The sequence below is a fragment of the Mirounga angustirostris genome, unplaced genomic scaffold, assembly GCF_029215605.1.
Source record: "Mirounga angustirostris isolate CCGP_5_RB_7025 unplaced genomic scaffold, mMirAng1.0.hap1 SCAF_5, whole genome shotgun sequence".
Lineage (NCBI taxonomy): Eukaryota > Metazoa > Chordata > Mammalia > Carnivora > Phocidae > Mirounga > Mirounga angustirostris.
Window position 1 is genome coordinate 6810217 of NW_026991713.1, and position 19349 is coordinate 6829565.

The following is a 19349-nucleotide window of genomic DNA, read 5'->3' on the forward strand; positions in this document are numbered from 1 at the left end:
AATATTTATTTGTGGAGAGGTTATCTCTTGAGAAAGGTTTTCGTTAAACTTCCAGATTTAGTCTTTTTGTCCGCTGTAACCCATCTCAGCTGCCTTCTATCATGCAGAGAAGGCCACTGGCCCTGAGAGCCAAGAGAGAGGCGCACCGCAGACAGGAGACACCTGTGCTGACACAAGGTTTTCGGCAGTGTGGGTATAATGGGGGAGGTCCTGGTGAGACGGGGGCAGAGAAGGGACATGCTGACAAGTATTGCTGGTGGCCGCCCACTTTCCCGGCTGACCTCTGGCAGGACAGGCGGCAGTTGTCGCCGACTGCATCCTGGGTCCTCCGGGTAGTGCAGCACTGGGAACGTGGCCTGAGGGGGCCTGCTGCTCAGGAGCCTTGGGAGCTCTGTGCTTCGGTCTCATCATCTGTAAAACGAGGATGTCCGTGCTGTGAGGGCTAGTGACAGTGCGTGTGAAGGGTGGCTACTGTCCCGGGCTCTGCAGTAAGCTGTCGTCTGTTGCCCGGCAGATTCACTGGAACACAGAAAAGAGCAGTCTGTTGCAGAGGCATTTTGAAGATGATGAGAAGCGGTTTCCTTTAGATTCTGAGATTATTTGTACTTGAATGTTTAAAGATGACTTTGGGTCATGTGATTATATAATCAAACTTAATATCAAAGTAGTAGACTCTCGTCTAGCTATTTTAGACTTAAGATATTTCAGGAAGAAGTGGGGCAGCTTTCTGAGTTTGGAGTTACTGACCATCTTCAGCCATGACCCACGTTTACTCTCCAAAGCCTCTTTAGGGCTCTCATGTAGACTCAAGTTGGGTTTTTTCCCTTGGAACTGGGCCCGGAGGATTTTTCAGGCAGGGTGTTAGCATCCCCCAGCTCTGCTTTTAGATCGATCATGTTCTATTTTCTCTTCCTGCAACTCTCTCATCTCCCCGCCACAGCACCACCTCTGAGTAGGTACGTTCTAGCCTAGTTCTCTAAAGCCTAGTTCTTATACCATTTGCTGGTTCACAGAATGCCTGCCGTGTGCTCTTTACCATTTAATGACGTGAGGATTACAGCAAGGCACAAAGTCTCTGGCCTTTAGGAAGTTGGCATTCTAGTGGGGGAAGAGACAGATAGTACACAAGTAGTGTATCTGTGTCTGTTGGGGAAAAGCCCAGCCTCAGGTGTGGAGTTAGCTGTTTTGAATAGGATGGCCAGAAGAGGCCTTACCAGTCAGTTGACATTTGCCCAGAGACTGGAAGGAAGTAAGAGGGGCAAGCCATGCTGCGACAGGAGAAGCACATTGCAGGCTAGAGCAAAATTCCTCTGTAGAAATGCCTCTGGTGGTCGCGGGAGCAGGACCCAGCAGGACTAGAGCAGTGGGCGGCGGGAGAGGAGGTCAGGGAGGTAATGGGGTGGAGATAGGGACCCCCAGAGCAGCTTCACTTGAATGAGATGGGGAGCTCCCACTGGGCTGCGGGATAAGGAATCCAACTTACCTTTTAAAAGGATCACTGACTTTCCTGCCAGGAACTTTACTGTCTACTAGTTCCTGAGCAGGAACTAAGAAACTAGCTTAGTAAGCCATTGTAGGAAAACTTTGTCCTAACTTGCCCTAACCCATAGGTATTTCACAACTTTCTTTTGGGGGGGGGGGCGTGAGGGGGAAAGAGAATCTTAAGCAGGCTCCATGCCCAGCTCGGAGCCCAACATGGGGCTCGATCTCATGACCCTGAGATTATGACCTGAGCCGAAACCAAGAGTTGGACACTTAACTGACTGAGCCACACAGGCACCTCTCGCAACTTTGATTTGAAAGACTTTGGAGCAGTTTGGCCTCGTCTTACTCAGCTGACTGGGAGAAGGAGATAGGCCCAGGCAAAAGGCAATTATCTAAGAGGAGTGGTACATTACATGCTAATCACATGAGTGAAGGTAATGCAAGGTGTTGACCCAATCAGATGGCTTTGGGAAGAGTCTAGGTCTGAGCTTGACGGATTTTTATTTTCCTCTGTATCTTGTACTGTCCTCCAAAGTGACCGTTTCAATTCCCTCTTTCACAGTAATGGCCAGTAATAACTCTGTGAATATTAGATTGGGAAATAAAACATGACGTGGGTGTTAGAGGTGCTGGAACTTCTTGCAGACCTCCAAAAGAATCTGGAAGAATGGTCACTGCTGCTTTGGCTTACACTGCCTAGTCTTTTGTCCCTGGGAGTTAACGATAGATGGTTGAAGGGAGGAATGCCTTGCACACAGCTACCTGTCAAGAAAGAGATTAAGCCCTGGGTCTGTGCGGGTTGCTGCAGCAATAAGGAATCATATAGTGAGAAGAGTTGAGTGTCCTGGGGTCGCCAGTCATCACAGGTAGTTGGTAATTACAGGAAACCTGCACTAACGTGTATTTGGACATAAGAGACTGATTGCTGTTCTCGGGCCAGTTCTGTTTCTCAAAGTTGGGGAGGGCGGGAACAGCCAGTAGAGGGCTGCCTGGTGCTCATCATTATTTGAGACCTCAGTCCGGCGATCGGGCTAATAAAGGAAAGCAAATAGATGAAAGTGTTTTTTCTCACCCTCCCCAGCATAACTGGAAGACTGACTTAAAAATTGCTGGGTTTTTTTTAATTAACAGTAATAGCACAGCCCCATATTTTAGCCCAGTTGAATGTTGGGGGCTCATTTATGACTTTAATAACGAGGTGGGTTTTTTGTTGTTGTTTTTGTTTTTGTTTTCTGTACCAAATTTGTATTTACCCAGAATGTTTCTTTTCATACTCCCAGAGACTTCTGCCTCACCCTTGAGGCCATTTCTCTGCTTATTGGCATTTTCAGAAGTGGATGGGATAAGAAATAAAAGGAGGTGAAATTCAAGCCAGTTCCCTTCATCTGGGCATCTGAATTATCGAATCGCCTCCATCACCCAGACTTGATTTTCTTGGTGCGGAGGAGACGCGTGTCTGATATTGTTCTCTCTCCTCTTCCGTTTCCAGGAGGGCTGTTGGCCTGCTGCCGTGCTGCTGAACAGTATGCAGTCCTTCCGGGAGCAAAGCAGTTACCACGGAGACCAGCAGAGCTACCCACAGGAGGTACACGGCTCATCCCGGATAGAGGAGTTCAGCCCGCGTCAGGCCCAGATGTTCCAGAATTTTGGGGGCACAGGCGGCGGCGGCGGCGGCGGCGGCGGCAGCGGTGGTGGTGGTGGTGGGCGACGGGGAACGGCGGCGGCGGCAGCGATGGCTAGCGAAACCTCCGGCCATCAGGGCTACCAGGGTTTCAGGAAAGAGGCCGGAGACTTCTACTACATGGCAGGCAGCAAAGACCCCGTGACGACAGGAACCCCGCAGCCGCCTCAGCGAAGGCCTTCGGGGCCCGTGCAGAGCTACGGGCCCCCCCAGGGGAGCAGCTTTGGCAATCAGTACGGGAGCGAGGGCCACGTGGGCCAGTTTCAAGCACAGCACTCTGCCCTTGGTGGTGTGTCTCATTACCAGCAGGATTACACGGGCCCTTTCTCTCCAGGGAGCAGTGCTCAGTACCCGCAGCAGGCTTCCAGCCAGCAGCAGCAGCAGGTACAGCAGTTGAGACAGCAGCTTTACCAGTCCCATCAGCCTCTGCCGCAAGCCACCAGCCAGCCGGCGTCTGGGTCGTCCCATCTGCAGCCGATGCCGCGGCCCTCGACGCTGCCGTCCTCCGCTGCCGGTTACCAGCTGCGCGTGGGTCAGTTCGGCCAACACTACCAGTCCTCCTCCGCCGCCGCCTCCTCCTCCTTCCCTTCTCCGCAGCGTTTCAGCCAGTCCGGCCAGAGCTACGACGGCAGTTACAGTGTGAACGCAGGCTCCCAGTACGAGGGCCACGGCGTGGGTTCTAACGCCCAGGCCTATGGAACACAGTCCAATTACAGCTATCAGCCTCAGTCTCTGAAAAGTTTCGAGCAGGCGAAGATGCCGCCGGGGCCGCAGCAGGGGCCGCAGCAGGGGCCGCAGCCCGCGCAGCAGCCGCCCCAGCACCCCCCCCAGCATGTGATGCAGTACGCCAACGCTGCCGCCAAGCTGCCCCTGCAGGCCCAGGTGGGGCAGTACAGCCAGCCTGAGGTTCCTGTGAGGTCCCCCATGCAGTTCCACCAGAACTTCAGCCCCATCTCGAACCCTTCCCCGGCGGCCTCTGTGGTTCAGTCTCCAAGCTGTAGCTCCACCCCGTCTCCTCTCATGCAGGGTGGGGAGAACCTCCAGTGTGGGCAAGGCAGCGTGCCCCTGGGCTCCAGGAACAGAATTTTACAGTTGATGCCCCAGCTCAGCCCGACCCCCTCAATGATGCCCAGTCCTAATTCTCATGCTGCGGGCTTCAAAGGGTTTGGACTAGAAGGAGTGCCGGAAAAGCGACTGACGGATCCCGGGCTGAGTAGTTTGAGCGCCCTGAGTACTCAAGTGGCCAATCTTCCAAATACTGTGCAGCACATGCTACTCTCCGATGCCCTGACCCCTCAGAAGAAGACCTCCAAGAGGCCCTCCTCCTCTTCTAAGAAAGCAGACAGCTGCACAAACTCCGAAGGCTCCTCACAGCCTGAAGAACAACTGAAGTCCCCCATGGCCGAGTCGCTGGATGGAGGCTGCTCCAGCAGCTCCGAGGACCAAGGCGAGCGGGTGAGGCAGTTAAGTGGCCAGAGCACCAGCTCCGACACCACGTACAAGGGCGGGGCCTCCGAGAAAGCTGGCTCCTCCCCGGCACAAGGCACTCAGAACGAAGCCCCCAGACTCAACGCCAGTCCCGCGGCCAGAGAAGAGGCTGCCTCGCCCGGTGCTAAGGACACACCGCTGTCGTCCGAGGGCAACCCCAAAGTCAATGAGAAGACCGTTGGGGTGATTGTCTCCCGGGAAGCCATGACAGGTCGGGTAGAAAAGCCTGGTGGGCAAGAGAAAGGCTCCCAAGAGGATGATCCCTCAGCCGCTCAGAGGCCCCCCAGCACTGGAGGGGCAAAGGAAACCAGTCACCCGTCAGTCCCACAGCAAGAGCCCCCCGGGGGAGGGAGCAAAGGAAACAAGAATGTAGATAATAACTCCAACCACAATGGAGAGGGAAACGGCCAGGGCGGGCACTCTGCGATGGGCCCCGGTTTTATAGGCAGGAGTGAGCCTAGCAAATCTCCTGGAAGCCTGCGCTATAGTTACAAAGATAGTTTCGGCTCAGCCGTGCCGAGAAACGTCAGTAGCTTTCCTCAGTATCCTACAGGACAAGATAAGGGGGATTTCTCTGGCCACGGGGAGCGAAAGGGGAGAAATGAGAAGTTCCCCAGCCTGCTGCAGGAAGTGCTTCAGGGTTACCACCACCATCCTGACCGGAGATATTCTAGGAGTACTCAGGAGCATCAGGGCATGGCTGGTGGCCTGGAAGGAGCCACGAGGCCTAACGTCTTGGTCAGTCAAACCAATGAGTTAGCTAGCAGGGGCCTTTTGAACAAAAGCATCGGGTCCCTATTAGAAAACCCACACTGGGGCCCTTGGGAGAGGAAGTCAAGCGGCACGGCTCCCGAAATGAAACAGATCAATTTGGCTGACTATCCAATTCCCAGAAAGTTTGAAATAGAGCCTCAGTCGTCGGCCCATGAGCCCGGGGGTTCCCTCTCTGAAAGAAGATCAGTGATCTGTGATATTTCTCCACTAAGACAGATTGTCAGGGACCCGGGGGCTCACTCACTGGGACACATGGGTGCCGACACCAGACTTGGGAGGAGTGAACGGCTCAATCCAAGTTTAAGTCAGTCAGTCATTCTTCCAGGTGGGTTGGTATCCATGGAAACAAAGCTGAAATCCCAGAGCGGGCAGATAAAAGAGGAAGACTTTGAACAATCCAAATCGCAAGCTAGTTTCAACAACAAGAAATCTGGAGACCACTGCCATCCTGCTGGCATCAAGCACGAGTCTTACCGAGGCAATGCTAGCCCTGGGGCAGCCCACGATTCCGTCTCAGACTATGGCCCCCAAGACAGCAGACCCACGCCAATGCGGCGGGCCCCTGGCAGAGTCAGTGGTCGGGAGGGCATGAGGGGTCGGTCCCCTTCGCAGTATCATGACTTCTCAGAAAAACTGAAGATGTCTCCTGGAAGGAGCAGAGGCCCAGGCGGAGACCCTCATCACATGAACCCGCACATGACCTTTTCAGAGAGGGCCAACCGGAGTTCTTTACACGCTCCCTTCTCTCCCAACTCGGAAAGCCTGGCCTCTGCTTACCACACCAACACTCGGGCTCATGCTTATGGGGACCCCAGTGCAGGCTTGAACTCTCAGCTCCATTACAAGAGACAGATGTACCAGCAGCAGCAAGAGGAATATAAAGACTGGAGCAGCAGTTCTGCTCAGGGAGTGATTGCCGCAGCACAGCACAGGCAGGAGGGACCGCGGAAGAGCCCAAGGCAGCAGCAGTTTCTTGACAGAGTGCGGAGCCCCCTGAAAAATGACAAAGATGGTATGATGTATGGCCCACCGATGGGCACTTACCATGACCCCAGCGGTCAGGAAGGGGGGCGCTGCCTCATGTCTAGTGATGGTCTGTCTAACAAAGGCATCGAATTGAAGCATGGCTCCCAGAAGTTGCAACAAGAATCTTGTTGGGATCTTTCTCGGCAGACTTCTCCAGCCAAAAGCAGCGGTCCTCCGGGAATGTCCAATCAGAAGAGGTATGGGCCGCCCCACGAGGCTGACGGACACGGGCTCACCGACATGCCACAGTCATCCAAACCCAGTAATGTTATGCTCAGGCTTCCAGGCCAAGAGGATCATTCGTCTCAAAACCCCTTAATCATGCGGAGGCGGGTGCGTTCCTTTATCTCTCCCATTCCCAGCAAGAGGCAGTCACAAGATGTGAAGAACAGTAACACCGAAGATAAAGGGCGCCTCCTTCACCCACCAAAAGAAGGCGCCGATAGAGCATTCAATTCCTATGCGCATCTTTCTCACAGTCAGGATGTCAAATCTGTCCCTAAGAGAGAATCCGCCAAGGACCTTCCAAGTCCAGATAGTAGAAACTGCCCCGCTGTTACCCTTACAAGTCCTGCTAAGACCAAAATACTGCCCCCCCGGAAAGGCCGGGGGTTGAAATTAGAAGCTATAGTTCAGAAGATCACATCCCCCAATATTAGGAGGAGTGCATCCTCGAACAGCGCGGAGGCTGGGGGAGACACGGTCACTCTCGATGACATACTGTCTTTGAAGAGCGGCCCTCCCGAAGGCGGGAGCGTTGCTGTTCAGGATGCCGAGATGGAGAAGAGAAAAGGTGAGCTGGTGTCTGACCTAGTGTGTCCAACAAGCCAGGAGTTGAACATTGAAAAGCCCCTGCCAAGGTCTGCAGAGGAGTGGCGCGGCAGTGGGGACGACAAAGTGAAGACAGAGACACACCCAGACACGGTCACTGCTGGAAAGGACCCCCCTGGCACCATGACATCTGCGACCTCACAGAAGCCTGGGAGTAACCAAGGGAGACCAGATGGTTCCCTTGGTGGGACTGCACCTTTAATCTTTCCTGACTCAAAGAATGTACCTCCCGCGGGCGTATCGGCCCCTGAGGCAAATCCCAAGGCTGAAGAGAAAGATGACACAGTGACGATTTCCCCCAAACAAGAGGGTTTCCCCCCGAAGGGGTACTTCCCCTCAGGAAAGAAGAAGGGGCGACCCATTGGTAGCGTGAATAAGCAAAAGAAGCAGCAACCACCGCCTCCACCCCCGCAGCCCCCCCAGATACCAGAGGCTTCCGCAGATGGAGAGCCAAAGCCAAAAAAGCAGAGGCAGAGGCGGGAGAGAAGGAAGCCTGGGGCGCAGCCGAGGAAGCGGAAAACCAAACAGGCAGTCCCCATCGTGGAGCCCCAAGAACCGGAGATCAAACTGAAGTATGCCACCCAGCCACTGGATAAAACCGATGCCAAGAACAAGTCTTTTTTCCCTTATATCCATGTAGTAAATAAGTGTGAACTTGGGGCCGTTTGTACAATCATCAATGCCGAAGAGGAAGAACAGACCAAATTGGTGAGGGGCCGGAAGGGGCAGAGGTCTCTGACCCCGCCACCCAGCAGCACTGAAAGCAAGGCGCTCCCAGCTTCGTCCTTCGTGCTGCAGGGCCCTGTTGTGACCGAGTCTTCTGTTATGGGGCACCTGGTTTGCTGTCTCTGTGGCAAGTGGGCCAGTTACCGGAACATGGGCGACCTCTTTGGACCCTTTTATCCACAAGATTATGCAGCCACTCTCCCGAAGAACCCGCCTGCCAAGCGGGCCACAGAGATGCAGAGCAAAGTGAAGGTACGGCACAAAAGCGCTTCGAATGGCTGCAAGACGGACACTGAGGAGGAGGAGGAGCAGCTTCAGAAGGAGCAGAGGAGCCTGGCCGCCCACCCCAGGTTTAAGCGGCGACACCGCTCGGAAGACTGCGGCGGAGGCCCTCGGGCCCTGTCCCGGGGGCTCCCTTGTAAGAAAGCCACCGCCGAGGGCAGCAGCGAAAAGACTGCTTTGGACTCAAAGCCCTCCGTGCCCACCACTTCAGAAGGTGGCCCCGAGCTGGAGTTACAAATCCCTGAACTACCTCTTGACAGCAATGAATTTTGGGTCCATGAGGGTTGTATTCTCTGGGCCAATGGAATCTACCTGGTCTGCGGCCGGCTCTACGGCCTGCAGGAGGCGCTGGAAATAGCCAGAGAGATGGTGAGTATGGCGCCCCCTGCCGGGCTCGCTCTGCCTGTTTCTTCCTCCTTTACTCCGCCCAGCCTTGCTGTTTATTCTTCGCCATCACATGGTAATTCCTCCAGATTAGAGCCCCTGGGCCCACACGATGGACAGAAAATGGGGTAATTTGTATGATTTGTTTAACTTTGATTTTTATCGGGAATACGGGTCCCTAGGTTACAGAGTCGTGTTTGGGCAGCACCGCGTAGCAGAGCGAGCGTCCCTGCTCTACCCCTCCTCCAGCCTGCCTGCCGACTGCTCTGCTGCCTTCCTCGCTTTCTACACAATGAGCTTTTACTGCTCTTTGTTTTGTTTATTGATCCTTTCCCCCCATTTTTCAACATCTGACTCTGTAATGCTCACAAAGTGTGCTGTGATTCTATTGCCTTTCTTCTGAAACTCTTCATTTCCCTAGAATTATTAATTCATGTCGTTATGGCTTTTCTTGGACCACATCTCTCTAATCCAAACTTGACAACAGAATGTTCATTCTTTAGGTCGGTTTCATAACTGTTATCCTGGGGTGTTTGTCATCATTGTCACTCCCTTCTTTCCTCCAGCGAATGCTGTTTCCTGTACCCCGTGTCTCTGCCTTTCTTAGTCTGCGCCCTCATTTAACGCAGTGCATCATCCCCGAGGAGTTTCCCGGGATCTTGGCTTGTATGAGAATATGTCTCTATCCCATCCTCATGTTTACTTGAGGGTTGGTTGGGTATAGAATTCTAGATTTGAAACAGTTTTCTCTCACTGTCTTGGAGTCCTGGTTCCTGACTTGTCCTCGAGCTTCTGGCACAGCATTGGAGGAGGGGACGGGAGCCGTGTGTGGTTTTCAGTCCTTAGTGTGAGTGTGTGTACCGCCTTTCTCCTCTGGAGGGTTAGAGGATCTTCTCGGTTTCCCTTGGGGTGGGTCTCTTCACTCGCTGTGCTGCTCCACTGGGAGATCTTGCCGTCTGTAAACTCCTGTCTCCCACTTGGGGAAGTTTGTCATGTGTTGTTTCTTGGATAATTTCCTTCCCTCTGTTTTCTCTGTTCTTTCTGGAATCCTGTGAATTAGGTTCCTCCTGGATCGATCCTCTGGCTTTACCTTTTCTCTCCTGGGTTCTCTCTCTCTCTCTCTGCCTTTTTGTTCTCATTTCTCCATGCTCTCTTCAGCTGTACCATCTAACTATTTATGTATTTATCTTCATTTCTGATATTCTCAAAACATCTTTCTTCTCTGAACATCCGTGTTGTGGGGACTGCTAACTGCTTGAATTGGGCTGGGTTAAGGACCTAACTCCTCTTAAAATTTTGAGCTAATGACCTGGTTTCTGGCCCCACTTTCTGAGATACCTGCTTCCCAGGCTCTGTGCCACTCAGTGGCTGGTGTTCTTTTTTTTTTTTTTGCTGGTGTTCTTTCTAGTGGCCCCTCTCCTGCGCTCATTCCTCTCTGTGCTGTTCACACCGCTGGGTTGCGCCCTCTTTGTCTGATTGCCAGCGTCCGGAAATGGGGACATCTCTCGTGTGTGTTCCCTTTCCCGTTCTTGGTTGTCCTCGTGAAGTTGTCGTATAAGTTTATCCCTTTATCTTTGTGGGAAGGGAAAAGATGTGGAAATGTGTGTTCAGTCTATGATAATTACGTAAGAATTTTTGTATTAATTTATATTTAGAATATACCATACTTGACAAATATACCGATGATTTTCAATTACAGTGAATAAGGATTGTATCAGCCTGGATCATGGTATTCTTGGATACTTTATACTGTTCTTTTGCTCGCCCCCTATACTTCCCCCCCCCCCCAAAAGGCACTACATTTTATCATTGCCTTGTCTCCAGAATTTATAAGAGTGTCTGATAAAAAGGAAGTCAAGGCTATAAACTACAGTAAAAAATGTAGTTAATATGAAGTTTACATATATATTTTTTTATATTAGAACATTCTAATTCAGTCACACGAGGAGCTTGCTTTCCCTCTAAGACCCTCCCCCACCACGTGAGGTTTTTTCCTCCCTTCTTCCCTCTCCATCACTATGGTCACTCCCAATCTCCAGGTTTGGAATAGATTTGCTTCTTAGAGGGTGCCTGGGTGGCTCAGTTGGTTGAGCGACTGCCTTCGGCTCGGGTCATGATCCCAGGGTCCTGGGATCGAGTCCCGCATCGGGCTCCCTGCTCTGCGGGGAGCCTGCTTCTCCCTCTCCCACTCCCCCTGCTTGTGTTCCCTCTCTCGCTGTGTCTCTCTCTGTCAAATAAATAAATAAAATCTTAAAAAAAAAAAAAAAAAGATTTGCTTCTTAGACACGGTGACATTTTACAAGACGAAAGTCTTAAAGGGACATAACATTTAAGACCCTAAAGCACAAAATTCTTTAAATAGTCAATTTTGAGTACTCCCTAGTCTATCAGTCATCGTCTTGCCTCATTTGGTGGCCTGCCTGCCATATTTAGTGGTTTGTTTTGTTTGGTTTGTTATATTAGGTGTGTGTCCCTGCCCATCTGTCAGTGTTTTCTTTATTTCAACATAGAATATTATTAATATCTCTCAGAGTAACTTCTGTGTATAAACTGTTGAACATTCTGTAGCAGTAATTGGTAATCAGTAATCAGCAGGTTAACTTCTGCCCAGCAGATCCCTAAATCCTGTGTCTCAATCCAGGTCTAGTTTATAGAAAGTAGAAGGCACCTGAGAATGATATGACCACCCTAAGCCACAGGTGGTCCCTCTGTCCCAGAAAGGTTGATGACCCGCAGGCCTGCCTTTTAAAATTCCTAATCGGGAATCCGTGTCTTTAGAAAGTGACAATTTAGCTTACTGCTTTTCAGCTTTGATCCCAAAGTAAAATCAGGCATGTTATATAATTAGAACAGATATGCTGAATATGATAAATCATTCTCTCTTGCCCATCCCCCCCCCCCATCGTCCACTAGGTGGTTAAGATAACATGAAGCAATTTAGGTAGAGAATATTGAAAGTGTTTTTTGTTTTTTAAAATATTAATTTCAGCCTCAGCTATTTCAGAAGTACCTCAAATTAATCATATGTTCTAAGGGATAAAAGTTGGAATGCTTCATTTAAAGGTAAAAGGCATAAAGGCAGGTATTTTTGTCCCTAGGCTGCTTCTATATAGTAGAGGTTCTCTGGTTGGCTCCACCAGGGCTGCAAATGCCACCATCTCTTTTAATAACGGGTTTCAGAACCCAAACAGTGGACCAGTCTTTTTTTTTCAATTGAGATATAATTGACCTGTAACGTTATATTAGTTTCACGACAGATCTTAAATAAATCTGAGACTATAGCTTTATGCTAATTTCCTTATATTGTACTCACACAATGCCAGGGTCCTTTAAAAATACTAAACTTTTGGGCACCTGGGTGGCTCAGTCCTTGGGCATCTGCCTTCGGCTCAGGTCATGATCCCAGGGTCCCGGGATCGAGCCCCTTCTTGGGCTCCCTGCTTAGCAGGAAGCCTGCTTCTCCCTCTCCCACTCCCCCTGCTTGTGTTCCCTCTCTCGCTGTCTCTGTCAAATAAATAAGTAAAATCTTTAAAAAAAAAAAAAAAAAAAAGGAATGCTTTAAGAAAAAAAATACTAGACTTTTCCCTCAATTCCATTTTGTTTATGTAACATCCCTGTTTTAGAATAGATGCTAGCTTTGTGTATTGAATTTAATTTCTCAGTACACTTCCACATCTGTTTTATTCCCACAAGCCACCCAGTGAGATGGGAAGGGAGACGGTACCATCCCATTACCCTCAAAATGAAGGATGACTTGGCTTTAGCGATACACGCTCGGGTGGTATAGCCCAGGGATGCGCTGATTTTAAAAATGGTTAAAAAAAAAAGTGCTGCTTTGGCTTTTTGAGCTGACTGATGTTCCACTATGACTACAAGATCTTTTTCTGTTTTATTTGCCCCCTTTATATTCTCCTTTTCCTGATGTACTTGAGAACAAATTAGAATTACACTAACTTGCCTTCTCTTATTTAATTTGATAGATGCTGTTTCAATTTGTCAAGGCCACTCTGACTCTGGTTTTGTCTTAGGTTTTAGCAGATGCTTTCAATTTCAGTCCGCTTAACAGGCATGCTCCCAATCCTATCATGTTGAGATAAGGCCACATATATTTCATTAGAGATCTATTTTGGCCCATGTATTTATCAGGTGTTTTGACAAGCATGATATTATAACAAAATAATATGAAGTCCTCGAGAGACAGTAGCTCCCTCCCTGTAAGTGTCATACTGTGAAAATTGTGGAAAACTGGAACATTCCTGTTCCAGCAGATGGCCTTCACTCCCCTTCCTTTTCTGAGGGTGGAACTTACTCCATTCATTTCTGCAAGTCCTCTTTGGTTTTGTCTGACTTTGACCTCTGCCTATTTATCTTGGTCTGATTGTATATGTGAGCCCACAGTGACCTCTGGTCTGATGTGGATGGTGATAGAGGCACTTGCCTCTTAAACAGACATACGTATAACTTGGTATATAAAAGTCATGTTTGCTACATTTAGGAATGTGAAGGCCTTCAGGGTTCAGGATTATGGCGGCAGACAGGGATCTCTAGTGTCCTCTGCTCTCAGGAGAGCTGGCCTGTGTTTATTCCTTTCCCTTCTTTCTACCACCACCTGGGCTGACAGCTCCCCTTCCAAACAGATTCTTTTTTTTTTTTTAAAGATTTTATTTATTTATCTGAGACAGAGAGAATGAGAGAAACAGAGAGCACATGAGAGGGGGGAGGGTCAGAGGGAGAAGCAGGCTCCCCGCGGAGCAGGGAGCCCGATGCGGGACTCGATCCCGGGACTCCAGGATCATGACCTGAGCCGAAGGCAGTCGCTTAACCAGCTGAGCCACCCAGGCGCCCCTTCCAAACAGATTCTTAACAGCCTCTGTGGGAATTTGTGTATGTTAACTGGATTTGGGTTAATTTTCTTTTGATCAGTATATTAAGGATTATATATAAAGGGTTTTTTTTTTTTTTCAAGTTTTATTTATGTAATCTCTGCACCCAACGTGGGGCTCGAACTCACGACCCCTGAGATCAAGAGCCACATGCTCTTCTGACTGAGCCAGCCAGGTGCCCCTGAAGTTTGTTTGTTTGTTTGTTTAATAAAGATTTTCTTTATTTATTTGACAGGGAGAGACACAGCGAGAGAGTGAACACAAGCAGGGGGAATGGGAGAGGGAGAAGCAGGCTTCCCGCTGAGCAGGGAGCCTGATACGGGGCTTGATCCCAGGACCCTTGGGACCATGACCTGAGCCGAAGGCAGACGCTTAACGACTAAGCCCCCAGGCGCCCCCCTGAAGTTTATTTTTAACACAAGTTTAAGTAGATCCGTCTTCCATCTCTAATTTACTTTAGACTGTGACAAAAAACCTGACTTGGCAAGTGTAAAAGTATTAATATATCTATGACATTATAAAAATGTAACTGCATGTTAAAACATCAAAAACAGATCAGTTAGCCTCTCTGGTTATGTGTGAAATAAAGGCGTTATCCTATATGCTCCCTGAATTTCCATCTGTGCTCCCTAAGTTAGTAGTGGGCTGCCACCCACCCAAGGATGCTGCCACCCACCGAGGTCCTGCTGAAGCCTTCCCACGGAAACTCCTGGTCTCTGCTTTTGACTCTCCAGACAGATGCCCCACAGTGACTGACCCTCCCCTGTACCCTCTCAAAAGCAGAGACCGACCCTCCCCTGTACCCTCTCCTCATCCTCCCTCCCCTTCCCCCTCCCCTGGCTTCCTTATGCTCTTTCCTTTCCTCTCCTGTCCCCTCTGGAAGCTGTCACTTGATCTTTGTTGCCGCAGCTCACACTGCTTTCCCAGCCTGACTGTATTAACACATTCAGGCACCAGGGTTCATTCATCCCTCTGTTCCTCTTTCAAAGTTGTATGATTATCTTATTACCTGTTTTTCTTTGTACTACCTGTGTGCTCTCTCTTTTATATCACATAGTGATGACCTTGAGACTAAACATGAAAAGGGTCATTTTGTCTCAGGATTTGGTTTTTCTAAGTCTAAAGAATATCATGAAATTTGCAGTTTTGGAATTTTATTGCTTATATAATGTTACAGAATAAATTGTGACAAATTGAAAGAGTTTTCCTACAGTCTATTTCTTTATTTCTTTTAGGGATGGAAGGATGATGAGAGAAGCTTTATACCTGATTTAAAAATAAAACTTATAGGAATGCATGGGTAGTACAGTCGGTTAAGCGTCTGACTCGATTTCGGCTCAGGTCATGATCTCAGGGTCTGAGGTCTCATGATCTCATGCTGGGCTGGGAATGGAGCCTGCTTAGGATTCTCTCTCTCCATCTCCTTCTGCACCTCTACCTCCCTCTTTCCCCATGCTCTCAAAATAAATAAATAAATAAAATGTATAAAGGATAGATTATTTGAAAATGCTAAAGGGAAAGGACCATAAACAAGAACGTTGACAGGTTACTATATATACCAGGCCAAATAATTCATCCCTGAGATGTTACACTAGTTACTGATAATGTGTTAAAAGAGCTCACGTGATCAAATTGCATGCAAAAGTAGGTATTCATTTCAATTCAACAGCTGTCTGAGTCCTTGCTAGAAAACCACTACAAATCTGAAGTTAGAATGCTGTAAGGGCCCTTAGCTCCCTTCACAGGTCGGGGAGCCTTGGCCCCAAGTCCCACGGTTGTTGGCGTGTGAGGAACAGCACTTGGCAGCAAGGCTCCAGGACCTTGTCAGGAAGGTTTATGCGATTCACACAGAAAGTGATGCCTTGCCACACAGTTCCCGCATGAGAGCTTGAATTTTCCAGGACATACAGCTTCCTTTATTCCATACTGTTAAGAAAAGTTGAGCTTCCCCCCGCCCCCTGGCCTAACCTCTTACCCCAGTCCAAGGCCAATTTTGTAGGACCCTGAAGGCCACCAACTGCAGGCCCATTTTTTCCCCATCTTCCCATTTATTGAAAAGAAGTCCGATAAGGGGAAATCCATTCAGCTTAATCGTGCCCTCAGAGATCCTCCTCACCTTTCTGCCTTGGCCATTCTGCTCAGCAGCTGGGGAGGTGGGGGTTAGGTGAGAGTCCTGGAGTCACATTGCTTCATGTGAATTCCAGCACTTGGCATTTCCTAGCTGGTCACTTGCTCACGGTGCTTAGCCTCTGTGCTTCACTTTCTTGATCTATAAAATATGGAAACTGATAGTGCCTGTTGTAAAGAAGGTTGTCAGGAACATGAGTGACTCTTTGGAAGGTACATAGAGAAATGTTGGGCCAGTGCTGTGGGCCAGCATCTGTCCTAGGGTGGTGTCCTTATGTGTTCTAGTGAAGATGTGTTCCTGTTCGCCCACTTAGCTGTAGTTCAGGTAGCATTCCAGGCCAGCATAACTAGCGCTTCTTCCAGGGAAGGGAAGTTGCCCTGCATAGGAAACGGCCATTTTCTTTGCATTTTTACTCTTGTGGGAACTCGGGTTTGTGGGGAGCAGGGTGTGTGGTATTTAGGGTGCAGTGTTAATTAGTATCTTATGATCTAGCAGCAACCCACACAGACGTTCTCGGGAGTTAGATCGTTCAAAGGAGAGGAGGCAGAAGGAAGGGAGTAAAATCTGCCTTGCACGTTAAGTAAAAGCATTAGTGTTCTTGGGAGTTGGTCATTTTTTGATAGTGATTACCTAAGGCCAAAGTAAAAAGTCTACCCAGTAATAAAGTTATTTTTTTAAATAAACATTTCTGATGGGTCAGCGCTGTAAGGGAGGTCCAAAATAATTAAGAATTCATAGAATGATTCAGAGCAAGCACACTCCACCTCCCCCCTCACCCCCCTAAATAGCTAATACGTATATGAGGACTGCAGAGGGCTGTGTTGTAGCCTAAGGGTTGAGCCTTTAATTTATGGGCAGTGGGAAGCCACCAGCAGTGCTGGTGATCACAGGATCACGTTTGTGGCTTATAAAGGCAACTCGGGAGAAATGCGTCGGAGGGAAGAAGCAGGTCCACTGGTTGAGAGGCTGTGGCATTGATCTCTCTAGAGATGCTAAGGGCTGAAGAAGGGGCAGAGAAGGGAACCGGAAGGAGTGGACACATACTAGGATCGTTTTGGAATTTAAAGTGGATAGAATCCAGAAACCGATTAGGTGTGGCAGGTAAAGGGAAGTGAGGGATAAAGCTGAGGTTTCCCATTCAGCAGGCAGGTTGGCCGATGGGGTGGGCTGGGTAAGACACCAGTAACCGCAAAGAGGGGATTGAGGTCAAGGGAAGGGAGACCTTTATTTTGTAGCTAATGTGGAGCAGGCAGAAGAAACTACTAGGTGTGAAAGCAGTCCAACCAAATCTGCACGTTCAGGTCGTCGGCACTCTGGGTCTCTAGTACAGTACTTTTCATAAGGACTGACTGGTTTTCATTTAGCTTTTTGCATAAATGTAAAACCAGGAAACTTAATCCGGGTTGTAAGAAAGTAGGAGGAAATAGGAAATCATGAGATCTTTTTTTTTTTTTTAGTCCCACATAGAGAACTCTGAAAAGCTATCAGAGACGTCAAGCTACCATTATAATTATTGCCTGTAATATGGTTGGGAACGGGAGGGGGTACAGAAGAGGTCATTTGCTACTTTTGGCTTTCTAATAATTTTTCAAGACATTGACATTATTGACAACACAGTGGAATACGAAATTGCATTTAATTATGGTGAGAGAGCTGATATGAAACATTTACTTTCTGGGGCCTGGAAAAAGCTCTCTTGTGCATGGTAGCACCCCATTTTCTCGGAGTTCCAGGATGTAGCTTCAGGCCTCTCTGTGTTGAACTGAGACTACACAAAGTGCATGCACTTTACTTTGAGGTCAGATGGGTTCTGAGGTTCAGATTGTCACTATGCACGGATACTTATTTTTGGAGGGTCTGAGACAGTTCCACTCACACAAAGCAACAGGAAAGGACAGAAGAGCAGGCTTAACAGGCTGGCCACAGGGTTTAGAGGGGGCGCTGGGCACGTCCGTGGGCTGAGGCACAGTCTTAACTCCTGAGTCCTGAAAAGGTAAAATACCTTTTATGAGAGAATTACGTATTATTTACATAAGAGTAAATGATAACAATGTTACTCATACTGTAAAACTACTAGAACTATAGGTAGAAGAAAGCCACAATCCTGATAACCCAATAAATTTGCCTCTTTTCTAGATTTTGTCCATGTACTTGTTTTACTAGATATAGTAATAGTGTAGTAACAACTGCTAACATGAATTGAGTGCTTTCCAAGCACTGTGCGTGAATTCTCACATTTAAACCTCAAAGCAGCCCTCTGAGGTGGGCTTCCTCCTGGATGAAACTGAGTCAGGATCCAGACCCAGAGTCTCTGCCATTAACTAGAGACACAAGGCTGTATTGCTTTTTTCACTTAATTTTGTAATTTTAACCTGCATAGTAACTTACGGTATTTTGTTTTAACACGTATGTAATTTAGCCAAGTACTCCTGCACTGTTAGACATTGAGACTTCTGGTTACTATTTTTTATGCAGCAGTAAATATTTCTATTCATGGAGTTTAAGTTGAGGGGAAAATCTCCAGATGTTAAACTGCTAAGTCAGAAAGTGTGAATATTTTATGGGTTTTGATAGGCATTGTCTTGTGGTTTAACCAAAAAGGATCATACTGAGCTGCGATCATCCACAGATACATACAAGCCCATTATAACCTCAGCAACATTAGATATTTTTTAATTTTTAATTTCTTCCTTTAAATTTTATTTCTTGTATTAGTGATATTGCTGTTGTTCCCTATTAATTTTAATGTCCGTTGATCATTAATTGTTCCCTATTAATTTTAATGTCCATTGATCATTAATTTGGAATTTTAATGTTTCCTTTCAATTTGTCATTTTTCTGTGCATAACTTCCCAAGTCTGAAAACTCAGTTATCTGGAAAGTGTGGATGTATGGAAGCCCTTTCTTCAGGAGTGTAACCTAAGTGAGGCATTTGGAGAGCTCTTAGATAAAGTTTTCTCATCTATAAATAGGATGGTGACAGAGGACTGTTAGGGGTAAAATTAACTTTGCTGGAGCTCAGGTAGCTTCCTTGGTGGACACTAAACGATTCCTAGAGGCTTTTGAGCTGAGGTGGTTTTAAAGGACGTAAGTGCTGTGAGCTGGTGTCGGTCCTGGAAGGTGTTCTCACTTGTTGTTTTAGTGGAGATGCGTCCCTGTCATTAAGCTCACTGGGTAGAAATCAAGCTGACGAGAAAGAAAGCAAGCCCCGGATGACCCCGTCCCGGTAAGCCAGGTACAGGGGAGTGATTTTGGCTGTGTGCGCTTCTGAGCTGACACTTGCATCCGAGTATGTTGGCAGCAGACTGCTGTCCAGGAATGTGCCTTGTGAGAATAGCACTGAAGAGCTGCCACATAAGCAGATGCATGGGACCAAGGTCAACACAATGACACGTTTCCGTCTGAAAGAACAAACTTCAAGATGGGAGTGGGACCCAGCTGCAGCGACATCAACTCTGGAGGCATTTCATTTCTTACTGGTTTTCACCAAGCGGCCCCTGGAAGACTTTCTAGTAAAATGTCTGTGTTCATTTAACTTGCAGGCGTACTCCTTGTGACTGGCCCCCGTGAGGTGCTGGCTGGTTCTAGACTTTGAAAATTGTGTCTGTGAGGTTTAAATCTTGGTTGAGACGTGTCAGGTCTCAGGTATAAGGCTTTGGTT

At 48.4% G+C, this 19349-nt stretch overlaps 1 protein-coding gene across 4 annotated transcripts in view; it reads left to right on the forward strand.

The window, feature by feature from the left end:
- Positions 1-19349, forward strand: part of TCF20 (transcription factor 20) — a 112071-nt gene that overhangs the window by 51954 nt on the left and 40768 nt on the right. For all 4 annotated transcript variants that reach the window (XR_010411299.1, XM_045872402.3, XM_064590533.1 and 1 more), the window contains one exon: positions 2975-8662. Coding sequence is in view for 3 of the 4 variants with exons in the window: in XM_045872402.3 (XP_045728358.1) it covers positions 3011-8662 (5652 nt within the window). In the remaining variant the exon portion in view is untranslated. Of the gene's footprint in view, positions 1-2974; positions 8663-19349 lie in introns of those variants that run through there.